General features: G+C 31.4%; 1 protein-coding gene and 1 long non-coding RNA gene across 2 annotated transcripts; both read right to left on the bottom strand.

Annotated features, from left to right (window-relative positions):
- Positions 1-177: 177 nt before the first annotated feature.
- Positions 178-1,168, bottom strand: LOC114326925 (uncharacterized). Its single transcript, XM_028275389.2, has 2 exons — positions 924-1,168; positions 178-671 (listed from the first exon to the last, which is right to left on the bottom strand). Exon 2 carries the CDS (start codon positions 649-651, stop codon positions 304-306), a length of 348 nt encoding a protein of 115 aa, XP_028131190.1. The 5' UTR covers positions 652-671; positions 924-1,168; the 3' UTR covers positions 178-303.
- Positions 1,169-7,636: 6,468 nt separating this feature from the next.
- Positions 7,637-8,960, bottom strand: LOC126884934 (uncharacterized). The gene is made up of 2 exons (XR_007698196.1): positions 8,241-8,960; positions 7,637-8,051 (listed from the first exon to the last, which is right to left on the bottom strand). It is a non-coding gene; the product is annotated as an uncharacterized LOC126884934 (long non-coding RNA).
- Positions 8,961-13,563: the final 4,603 nt, after the last annotated feature.

Here is a 13,563-nt window from a genome sequence, read left to right as displayed (position 1 = left end):
CTAATTCGGTCAGACAGTTTTTCGAATTTTTACAAAGGGGTGAGATTGATCATGCGGGGTGAGAATGATCACACTATTTTTATTGTACTATTCTTTATTTATACAAAAAAAAACCATATTTCAACAACTAAAAATGTAATTCAGAACAATTTATAAAAAAAGAAAATTTGATTTAACATTCTTTTATATTAATTTCTCCGCGAGAATGATATTTTTGTATCCTATCAGAAATCGTCTCAAGGGTCGGATCTGGTAGTAAGGCAACTACTTCCTTGAAGGGAACAGTGGATATGTAATTTTCAATTATTTTGAAAATCTTCCTCGATCCTGCTGATTTAAGGCCAAAAACCTTTTGACGAATATTCTCAAATCCATTGCACTTAGAGGATATCCCCAATCTGCACACTTTAAAATGCTATTTATAATGGCTACTTCTTCTTTAAATGTGAATACAGATTGTCCACCTATTTTCTTAATCTTCCTTCCATGGTACTTGTTATTTAAAGTCCCGTAGGACAATTTGAATTTTTTTGCGGCTTTTCTTAGCGATAATCCATTTTTCAATACATCGTGCAACGCCTGATTAACTTGTTCTTCATTAAAATTGCCATACGTTCTACTAACTAATTGTCTTTTGTACGTTCTTCCCATTTTGATTGATATTCTTAAATCTGTAACAAAAATTATAAATTAATTTCTGAAACGTACGTAACGTGGGGTTAGATCAGTGATATGGGAGAGAGGTTAGGTTGATCCCTCCCTCCCACATCACTGGGTTAGATTGATCACTTGATCAATGTCACCCCATTCAATATTATCCGCCATCTTAAAAAAGCTGGCGTTAGTTAAAATGCTAGATACTTAAAATTATTATTACAGAACCATACAAAATAATTTTATAAAACTAGAAATAGCGAACTTACCTCTGTTCTTCCTCTACCATCAAAAGTACACAAACTATAAAAATAGGACAAAAATTATAGTTAATTTCAAAGCCACAGAACTTCTTCCCAATGCCAATTGCAAACTAACAACGACGTGAACTTATTATAGTCAAGATCCAAGAAATGAATAGTGCTACGCCCAGAAACAATTTTACATTGTTGCCGGTTGTATCTACATATATGTGATACGACGACAAATGATCAATGTCACCCCGGGAGATCAATCTCACCCCATTTTACGGTACAGAGCGTAGAAATAGGGGTCGCTTTGCCGAACTTGCACGGTCCCAATAGACGAGTGGTACACGTGGTACTCCCCCCAAAAAAAACGCTCATTTCTCGAGATATCAACCACGGTGTGGTGAATGGCTAATTTTGGTCTTGCTTTATACTTTTTATGGTGCTGAAAACGAAAATGAGTTTTATTTTGAATTTTAGATGGGGAAACATTGTCAAAATCGCAATTTTACCCTAAAAATAAAAAAAAATGAAATCACGTTTTTCTTAAAATTAAAAGTTACACCACTTTTTTTCTATAAAACATTTATTATTTATTAATTAAACAGCTAAATTTCAAATTTTGTTACTCAACTTTTGCGATTAAACTTTGCAATTCAAGAATCTGCACCTTTTACTTCAAACAATTTATAACTTTCTTTATGGCAAGACAGAAATATTGAAGCAGGTCCCATTGTCTTCAGAAAGGTGAGAAATATATACTATAAAAATATCAGAAAAAAATATTACAATGGAACAGTTGCAGTAAAGTTGCGATTTTGATAATGTTCCCCCACGTAAAATTCAAAACAACCCTAATTTTAGTTTTCAGCACCATCAAAAATATGTATAAAGTATGTATGACCAAAATTAGTATCAGTATCTCGAGAAATAAGCTTTTTTTGGGGTGTGCCGCTCGTCTATAAAGTCACATAACATTTTTCCTATTGCATATTTTAAATTAAATTTTTTTGGAAAACTTCTTCATACATTATATTTTATTTCTGTGTTAATTAAAATTATAAACTAAAAAGTTTGTCACTCAACTTTTTTAAGTAAACATGAAACTAACGAAATCTGACGACAAAATGTTTAAAAATTAACAACTTCTCTTTTAACGTGTTGAGTCATTTTGGACATATCTCATTGTTATCTAAATGCTTCAAAGATAACACAGCAAAATTTTCAAAAGGAAATATTTACAGCGACCAAAAATACAGTGAGTTAAAATTGAAAAATCATCAAAATTGATTTTTCGCATTTTTGCATAAAATTTGATTTTTGAACATGTTCCACTAATTCTAGAAAAAAATTAATTCCATATTCGGATTCAGAGACCTCGAAAACATAAGAAATGACAAAAAGTTGTCATTCACCTTAAAGTGGATTTTTGTGGTCGGGATAACGTAATTTTAATAGTTGCTGCCGCATGCCGGTCGCCAACCGCTCCCACTATTCAGTCAGTCGACTACGCCCGCTATTTTTTACTTTAGTCGGAACGCAAAATACTCTGTGTATCTAACACTCCTATTTAAACAATTTTTAACATTTATTCTTACTAAAAACTTTGTTAAAGGTATCTCATGTGACTTTTCATTATTGCCATGTTTATTATAAACATGGCAATAATGAAAAGTCACAATCTAATGTTTTGACAGTTCTCTTACGTCAAAAATTTTGACCTACGTAATATCGCTTTTGTAGTAAAAATACTATAATAATGTATTTAAGCACATAAATATGTTAAACATTAATAAATACGTAGCTACAGAAATAATTAAAATACATTTAAACTATTATTTTAGCTTCTTTCTATAATCCCGTCTTCCTCACTTTCACTGCCACTGTCGTAGGGTGCAAACACATTAAAATGACATTAATTTCATCTTGGAAATCAGTCATTAAGAATAACGATAAACTGTAATTAGGATCCAAATTTTCCAACTAAAGGCTGTATGACACTATGCATTTTCTTGTATCATTTCTAATATCGTTTCTGATATCGTTTCTTGTATCATTTCTTGTACGTACATTTGTGCCCTGTATGACACTATGCAAAGTCTTGTATCGAAAATTGTATGAAATTCGGCACGTGATTGGTCGAAATTTTGATTGTCACCCTGTGTCACGTTCACGTTATGGTAGTACTGCATCTACAGACACGGCTGATTTTAAATATTTTATAAACTTTTATATAATTAACATTTTAATGTTAACCAGAATTTTACGTTGACTGAGGTTGATTATTTGTGTTTTTATTTTGTTTTGATATTTGTGCTAAAATATTTGCATTAGAATTATCTTCAGTTTGATCCAAATTAGGAACTATTGTATTTTCGTCTATTAAAAAATTATGCACCATGAAACCTAAATTTATAGTTTGAACTTTACTAGGAGCTAAATATATGGTTATTAGTAGAACAGTAGTCCATACCAAACGGTATATTAAGTATCAATTAAAAGATTTATAAATAATACCTACAAAAACACAAATAAATTCGCATAAATAAATTATCCCATTTTCATTTCAGCCGCCATTATGAGTAAGTAATTATGACATTTTAGATGTTTTACCAGCAGGTTTTACGTTTTTGCTCTTTGCGCAGAAATTGGCGCAGTTCTTGTACAAGAATCTGTGTCTGACTCAAATTCTTGTATCTGTGTATGACACTATGTATTTTTTTGACATATCAGAAACGATATTAGAAATGATACAAGAAAATGTATAGTGTCATACAGCCTTAAGCAATGAGTTACTCAATACAATGTTATCAGTAATAATTTTAAGCTTATTTAATATTCTTTGTTATAATTTAATTTAGGTGAACTGACTATCAACAATTATACTTTATTTATTCTCAACTGTAGGACCTGGTAGAACAATATAAAACTTTACTTAAACTTGACTGACAATCTATTTTATATTTTTCTTGACATTACTTCAGAACTGTCTATACTGTCAATACATAAATTAAAAACCATAGAACAACATCCACTTTTAATGTTGAATATTCTAACATTCTTAACCAAAAAAAGTTATTACGGATATCGATTATAAAATTGCTGATTACTTTTCGAAAATGACTATCACTCACCAAAAAACAATGAAAAATATTGTTTTACTTGACTGTAACGGGTTAGTTTTAATTTAACATTTTTAGGGACCTACATTTTTACGACCTTGATAATGTCCGATTGAAAATTCTTTTGAAGAAAATCGGCATCGCCGCGCTAAAAACTCCCATAAGGATTGTATTGCCGTATGTTCGTGCGCATGATTTGAGTTTCCACTAGACTTGTGTTATGGACGGATTTTACGGGCTGTGATTGGTCGTATTCAAATCAAGGACATTTAGGATTAGGAATCTCTCTCGTTCTTAGACAAGGAAAGAGAGAGGACGAGTAATCCTATGACCAAAAGTGAAGCCAAACCGACACCAGAGATTTTGATCATCGACGTATCTTTGGGGTATTGTTATGCATTGAGTATTTAAAATAAAAACATGAAATGTATTTAAAATGAAGAATTTGTGTACGGTAAATGTTTTATTAAGTTGCTCATATTACGTACATATGTTTCAATACATACATATGTTTTTATTACGAATTTTAGATGATGATTTACTTTATTTTTTATGAAATTTTAACCTTCAACGAACACCCACCACTGGCAACCCATTGTTATTTTTGACGTGACCGCCATGTTTCTGGTGACAAACAAACCAAAAACTGGCTTCACTTTTGGAACGTGTGTTTTAAATGAGTGTTACCCGTCCTCTCTTTTTTCCTTGTCTAAGCTCTCGTTTGTTGCAGTTTTAGTTTTAAGGTTATAATACTTAAATACTTATCATTTTAAATTTGTAAAGTTATAGTTCTTCTACAATAAATATTATAATACAAATGAATATATTAATTTATAAATGTAAAGTTAATATTTTTCAGAGCATTTACGTACTTTGTATGCTGTTTTTTTATTAAGTACTTATAGTTTTCTCCGATCTACATTCAGCAAAAATTATATAACTAGGGGGTAGTAATGTTATAAGAAAATTAAATAGTATAATTTATACTTATAAAAGAGATAATATTATATTTGTGTCTTAAAAATGTATGATTAACTTTCAGACTTATTTGATCTGATGTACTAAATTGGCTCAGAGACTGTAACAAAGTATTAATATATAAAAGTTTAAGGGTTGTAAGAACTTCAGAAGGAAATTTTAATACGAGAGTGGCCATTCCCCTGCCTAAACTGCAATATATATTTAATTTAATTAAATGAATTGCCATAAAATAGTCATACTAACTTTATGATGGAATTAATGGTAGGTATAGAGAGAAAAAAAACAAATAGAACGTTTTTTAAAATGTTTATTAGTGAGCTGTTCTTTAGATCATACATAAGGTCGATCATAGACTATGCCACCATCTTATATGCATCTGCTAGCACCAATTTATTAAAGAAAATAAATGTAACGATCAATTGCTGAATTCAATTGATTGTTTGTCTAGGTGCCATGAGATCCACTCCTGTTGAAGCGTTATTTGGAGAAGCCATTGAATTACCACCACAGTTTAGAAGAACCTATCTGAGTGACAAATTCTTAATAAAAATTCTTCTTTCTCGAAACTCCTTATGCCCCTCAGGGGTGTCAGAGATCTTTTCATCCTTTATCCATCTCTTCCATTTCTTGCGGTCATTTGCTAACTCTTTCATTTGTTTATGTGTTTTTCCTGCCCAATTTCTATAATCTGATCGATCCACCTTTTTCTTGTCCTCCATTTCCTTCTTTTACCATACCTTTTTGATTCCATCACCTGCTTTGGTAGTCTTCCCTGGTTCATTCGGTTAATGTGTCCATACCAATTTAATTTCTTTTTTGGATCTTCATTATCGATTGCTGTTTTAGCCTTTGTCTAATATCCTCATTTCTTATTCTGTCCAATTTTGTTTTTCCTGCTATTTTTCTCAACTGCTTCATCTCCGCTGCGCTTATTGTACTGTCTATTTTTGCATTGTTTACCCATGTTTCACTTGCATAATTTTAAAGTTGATACGTATATTGCATTGTATACCTTTAGTTTTATTTCTTCCTTTCCAAATATTGTTTTATTTAGTGCATAGTAGATCTTATTTGCTTTTTTCGCCCTGTATGAGATTTCTTTGTCTACCTTTCCATCCTCTGATATTATTACTCCCAGGTATTCAAACGTCGAGATTGTTTCCATTATTTCATTTTTGCGACTAAATAACGTTTGGTTTATTTCTTCCCTTTTGTTTTGGGTTACTATCATGGTCTTCGTTTTCTTTACATTTACCTCCATTTTCAAATTTTCTATTTCTTCCACCCATATATTCATTAATTTTTGCATTTTTTCTTTATCGTCTGCTATTATTTCTAGGTCATCTGCATATAGTAATCCTTCCATTTTCACTGGTACTAAATTCCTATACCCTATTGTTGACTGTTTGCCTTGACCTTCTTTTAGCACTCTTCATTACTCGATCCATTACTAATATGAATGAAACTGTCCCCTTGTTTTATTCCTCTTAGATTTATTATTGGCGATCAGTTTCCGTTTATTTGTACTTTAGCCAGTACATTTCTATATACTTTTATATGTACTTTTTGCCAGGCTTATTAGGGAGTTTTTGTGCACACAAATACGTAAACGTAACGCATCTTTTTGACATATACGCTTGCGCATTAATGATTGAACTCCCGTATCGCGATGCGTATTACCTAAGGTTACGGGCTGGTACGTTAGGTTCATACGCATCCCTATCGAGCCGAAAGTCACCGAATGCACACGAGGATCTTGCCCGATTACCTACCAAATGAACATTTCATCAGCGTACTACTCGTTTCTGAACATTTTAAGGTTATATTGGTTATTGGTTTAGTCTATTTGAGTAAAATTATTCTGTGTTTGTAATTGGAAATTGGAACTTCATAATAGATTTAAAATTTTATTGTTTTTAAGTTGTCTATTAATAAAGCAAAACAAACAAATCTTGTATTAATTTAAGAAATACAGTGATCACCACAATTAATAACTAGATAAACAAATGACCTAGTTTCAGTAAAATTTTCAAATAAATATTACCACACTATTTACATTATACCTACTGGAATTCTGATGTAGGTATACAATAATTTACAACTAAAAGTAGGTATAAACAAAAATAAAAAAAATTTAACCTAAGGAAAAATAATATTTTTATATTTAAATAGAAGCAATTAAAACCATACAATTTCATCATTCATTTATCTTTTTTTACATTTGTATATTGTGTAAACATTGTTTTATTTTTTTTTAATATCAACAGAATTTAAAAATGACTTTACGATTTGCTTTACGTTACGTTAAGGCAGTTACAAAAACTACCTATTTTAACATTCATCCTCTACGACACGCTAGTTGCTTTACGTATACGGAGATGCGTACGTTACGTAGCAACAAAAACTCTCTATTATCTTTTGTGGGCTTTCCAGGTCTTCCATTACTGACCATATTATTTCTCTATTTATACAATCAAAAGCAGCTTTAATATGTATAATCGTAATATATAAGTGTTGTCTTTACAACACAAAAATTCCTACCCAACAATAGATATTAACTGCTCAAATCAACTTAATCTTTCACTAAAAAAAAATAATTGTTGGAAATAATGGGAGTGTATACTAAACTCATAAAATTTTGTGGAATTTATTTCTATAAAATATTTTTATTTTGTACAATAAATACTTTTCTCATTTGTTATCAATACATTATAAAGGTGTAAATAAATAATTATTGATTGGTGTATGGTGTATGTTATGTTATTTATGCCTGTTTACTGTTAATAATAATATTGGCTATGAGTAGTTATGTTTGGTTGTGTAGTCTTTTCCAGTTACGTCTAGCAACCTAACTTCTCAAAAAAATTACCAACGTCACTAGACAGTAGTTGTGTCTCAGATTAGCAAATAGACTTTACCTTTTCATACTTGATTGTTTCACTGTAATTCTTAAGAATGCCTGACAGTTAACATGTTTAGATGACGGATTTTTTGTCTTTGATGAAGGCAAATTAGCCTGAGTATTGCGATGGCATCGATAGTCTTTCTGTAATAAAAAAAATCTATTTAATATCTTACAATATATGAATATATGTTTTGAACTTTAAATCAAAATGAACACAAAATTTGTTGCTTAGCAAAATACTTAAAAATTCTCTCCAATGTTAATTATTCATCCCTACAAAATATAAAACCCATAAAGTTAGAAAGTGAATATATTAACATCAATATTTACCTTGAAAACAAGCTTCATAGAATCATTTGGATAAGTTCTTAGAACTCTAAAATTTACTTTATTAACATTTTCATATTCTTTTTGACAATTTTGAGCATCTTCTTGTGTTGTTATATTAGCTCAAATCACTGCATTAAATGCGCCATCCTTTCCATTTATTTCGGAAAAATGAACCACCTTATACTCAAATGAGTCTGGGAGGAAGCTTTAAAAATTTACAAAATATAGGAAGCAAGCAGAAAGTAATTTGTTTTTTTTATAAATATTACTATGTATCTGTAAACGTTCCATAACTTTTGCTGGAAATAATATGGCTGTTTAAAAATGAATACAATAAACAAGTATAAACGTATAAAATAGTCTCAAAATCCAAGATTAATAACTAAAATACCAATATTTTTCTTTTGTATAACATAAACACACTGCATAACCAAAAACGAACGAGAAAACAGGGCCCGGATTACGTACACTCGATACGCATCGTATCCGCCATGTTTTCCCATAAGGCGCTACAGTAAAACATGGCGGATACGATGCGTATCGAGTGTACGTAATCCGGGCCCTGGTTACGTATTTCTTTTAAATGTCATCAAATATGTCATTGATTTGAATACGACCAATCACAGCCCGTAAAATCCGTCCATAACACAAGTCTAGTGGAAACTCAAATCATGCTGTTCATGCACTGTAAAGTCAAGGTGGGACAGACATTAGTCGAGCTGAAAAATTTAGCGATAGTAACCTTTTTATTTACATTATATTGATTGGGGGCTATGCTGTATCCTTTACGTAAAGTGATTACGTACATGTGTAAAGTTCAGAATTACGTACATCAGATTACAGTCGTCAAAACATAAGTGTATAAAGTGGTATGATGTTATCAAAAAAATTACGTATCATGTTATTTAGGGTTCTGTCATGTCCTGACTGTCAGTTAATTCATGTTAACCCAACTTTTTGCTTGTTTTTAAGTTTAATGTTTATATTTTGAAAAGATGAATTTTGTAAATCGGTTATTTATGTACTTAAATGCTGTGGCAGAAAGACATAATTTAAATCTAGAGTGACTTCAGTTACGAGATGGATTACGAGACAACCAGTAATCCGTTTTTATGAGATATTTCAGTGCCAAAAACTATTACTGTGATATAAAATTAAATAAAACATTGTAATTACTACTAGATTAACAATCTTATATTTTTTATGTTTAGTGATAATGTTTAAAATTTAATGGACTAAGCTCATGTTGTAAGTTTTTATGCTTCTTTAATACAATGCTTTTTTGTCTTAATTTCATTGTATTTACTGAGAAAAGAATTATAAATTTATTTTAGACTTGATGAAACAAATAAATTTTGCGAAAGCTTGATATTAATACATTCACTGACACAACTACATATGAAGTCACTCCTTAAGAAGATGTGACTACATGTGAAGTGTGTCCGTTAATGTGTCTACAGAGTTTTTTTTTATTCTGCCCCTTAACTTAATGACTGCAACCTCAAAATACAAATAACAGACACTAAGAATTCAGCTTTTTCACCCATTTAGTGAAGATGTTTTGTTTACAAATCAACATTATCAGTTTATCTACATTTCTGTATGCTATACCGCTATACCTACTAGAGGTGTATGCTAGCTTGGGAAAAGATCACTACAGGAGCAATGCAACCAATTTGTGACAATAATGTTAGAAGATCCTAACGATTCCAGAGCAACAACTAACACATCCAAGGAGGAAGCTACAGCTACCTGAGGAAAGGAATGCGGAATGTTTCAAACAATCAATGTTTAGAGTTTTTCAAACAAGGAAAGGTTAACGCAGACCTATTCTAACTTGGCTATACTGTACTGATGATAGCTAATGAGTCAGAGATATGTGTCTGTCTTCACATAGTATATCTTAAACATACTGTATTTTTTCCATCCTTGTTGCGAGACGTGCTGATATATACTTCCTACTTGATTTTACTGTCAACTCGCACTGACCATGAGGAAGTGGTTCAAGCACTTCAAAAAATAAAGGAATCAGGATATTCCTGGCGAAATGTGGAAGCCATTAGAAGAGGCAGGAATAAGTTGGCTAATACGTTTATTTAATAGAATTATGGAAGTTGGACAAATGCTAAACGAATGAAGAAGCAGTATATTTGTACCCGTTTATAAAAACAAAAAAAAATACAAAAATGAACAAACTACAGTCATAAAACTACTTACACTTCATGAAAATATGGGAGAGGCACAGTAAGTACTCAGTTCTTATTTATACTCATTAGTTTTGGATCAGTAAACAAGGGAACTGCATAGACCTGGATAATGCGTACCAAAAAAAAGTTGATTAATAGCTAGCTGAAAATTATTTGTTAATAGATTAACAGTGTCTAGTCAGACAAACTTTGATGTATGGGAACAGGGGAAGTATTAATTGTGGAATAAGTTACAGTATATTTGTACCCGTTTATAAAAACAAACAAAAATACAATAATGAACAAACTACAGAGTCATAAAACTACTTAGACACTTCATGAAAATATGGGAGAGGCACAGTAAGTACTCAGTTCTTATTTATACTCGTTAGTTTTGGATCAGTAAACAAGGGAACTGTATAGACCTGGATAATGCGTACCAAAAAAAAGTTGATTAATAGCTAGCTGAAAATTATTTGTTAATAGATTAACAGTGTCTAGTCAGACAAACTTTGATGCATGGGAACAGGGGAAGTATTAATTGTGGAATAAGTTAAAAATTTGGAACGTCAGACTTTGAAAACGTTTTATGTATTTTGTCGGACATAACTTCCAATTGATTTGTTTCCATTTCATTACTCTCATGCAAAAATCAGACTGGTGTTTATCACCAACTGGGCATTTTAATGAGTGGAACAAGAAGAACATGTCAAATGACAGGAATCATGTTGGTTAGTAATATCAGTTTGATTTTTGCATGAGAGTTTAATGAAAGGGTAACAAATCAATTGGATGTTCTGTCTGACAAAATACAAGGTAGTTTTAGTAATCTACGTTCCAAATTTTTAAACTGTTCCACAATTAAAACTTCCAGTGTTTGCGTACATCAAAGTTTGTCCGACTAGACACCATTAAGCTATAGGGCTTTTCATTCACAGTCATTTGTTTTGAGCTTCTGTCATATGCCGTATAATCCGTGTATAGGGCTTTTCATCGATTGTCATTTGTTTCGAGCTGCTGTCATGTGTCATATTATATTAATATATCTACGTCATATGTCTTTGGTTTGTATCATTGGTATATGCCAATAACGTATGATGTAGATATATTAATATTATGAGACACAGGACAGAAGCTCGAAACAAATGACTGTGAATGAAAAGCCCTATATTAATATTATATATAACATATGACAGGAACTCGAAACAAATGACAATTGATGAAAAGCCCTATTAGCAAATTTTCAGCTTGCTGTTAATTAACTTTTTTTGATACGTGGGATCCAGGCCTAGCAGGGTAAGGGTGCACTCACTAAGGAGACCAAAGGATGGTATCCTCGCCTAGAACAGAGTATCCTACTACTCTTCATTTTCGTGAACGATCTCATCGCATTTAACATAATGCATCGGGCGATCCATGATATGGTACGAGGGATACCAGGAAGTGAGGGTTGGCGCTTCGTTGTGAGCACAACTTTACATTCCCTGGTACTTACTGTATCCTGATGATGTAGTGTTAGTAATTAGTAGGAAATAGTGAAAGCTATTTAGAACAAAACCAAAAATTCATTTTATGATATATTATATTGAAGTACTAAACAACTAAAAAATCACTTAAAAATTAAACACTAAACCAATTAAACTAAAAATCAAATACAAGTCTATCACACAAACAACTTGGTTTCACAAATAAAAATAACAATATTTATTAATATAACATAAACATTTTCACATAACCAAACTAAACGGCAAGTAATTTTTGTTTAGAAAAGTTTAAAATTACGTTTACGCGTGCGTTTACCTAAAAGAAATTACATACGAAGGTAGGCAACCCCTTGGATATCATTGATACAGCATACCGATTTTACACACAAGATTACAGCCTGTAATTCGAGTTTACCGTACGTAATCGGTTTACGTAAATGATACAGCATAGCCCCCATTGTTTCCCAGCTTTACACGTATCAGAGGAGTATGTCAACTAAAACTGTCACTGTGACAGTGGCATTTGCCAAACTCGTTCGATACGTCTAAAGGTGGGAAACAATCAATATGATGTAAATTAATAGGTTAATATCGCTAAATTTCCCAGCTCGACTAGTTTTATTTCTTTTTATCTCAAAACAATACGTTTTCCATCTTTTACAGTTGAGTCCGCGAGTCTTTACCAGTGCGTCATTAATACCTGGCGAGATAAAACACATACTTTTTATCTAGCATCATTCTCTTCCACGCATGAAACTCATGACAAACCAGCTGCCGTTTGTTATTAAGTAAAAACACATGTTATTTTTATGAACCATCTAGACTCAGTGCATTGAAAAGAGATAGGTACAAAAAAAGACGATTCGGTATGTTTTCATATTTTAAGCACAATTTGTTTGACGTTTCTGCTTTGTTTACTTTTGTGGCTGTCAGTCAGTTGAATTTTTTGCGGTTTTTGTCAAATTTTTGCGTTTTGAAGTTTCTTTATATTACACAAACAGTTGTTTTCACAAATAATTTTATATTGGGCTTTGAAATTTTAAGGTAAATACTTATATTTTGGCAATTAATATTTAAAACATACAAAGCTAACATCATTCACACAGTAAAGAAATGATTGTGTTTAGATTTCCGTCAAAGTGAATAAAATAACAAAAATAAAATATGTTATTAAATTTTATAAAATATGTTATAAATAATAAAAGAATTTATTAAGCTACTTCGAATGTAGCTGTAATTCTGCACAAAAATTTTGAAGCAAAACTTACATTTGACATTCTATATATTTGATAACGTCAAATTTTATCATAAAACCCGTAATCGGAACAGTAGCCACTTTCTGTCAGTTGTTGTTGCGTGAAATAGATTTCCGACTTATTTCGTATGCTTTAAATGATGACGCACGGGTAAAGACTCGCGGACTCAACTGTATGCTATTTTGCCTGTAGACTATGTTGGAAAAGACGACAACATAGAAAATTAACTAAATGTACATCAGCAACTATACATTGAAGCACCAACAAGAGAAGAAGTATCATATGCTACCCAAAAACTTAAAAATAATGAAGCCTCAGAAATCGACGAAATATGCTCTGAATAAAATCGTATTGAATTTAATCTTTTAAATCTCTTATTTTTTTAAGATCAAAGGTT

Source organism: Diabrotica virgifera, chromosome 5 (genome assembly GCF_917563875.1).
Source record: "Diabrotica virgifera virgifera chromosome 5, PGI_DIABVI_V3a".
Lineage (NCBI taxonomy): Eukaryota > Metazoa > Arthropoda > Insecta > Coleoptera > Chrysomelidae > Diabrotica > Diabrotica virgifera.
This window is presented reverse-complemented; position numbering and strand designations above follow the sequence as displayed.

Excerpts from the sequence above, each read along its gene's own strand:
- LOC114326925 (XM_028275389.2), bottom strand. The coding sequence starts at position 651 with ATGGGAAGAACGTACAAAAGACAATTAGTTAGTAGAACGTATGGCAAT.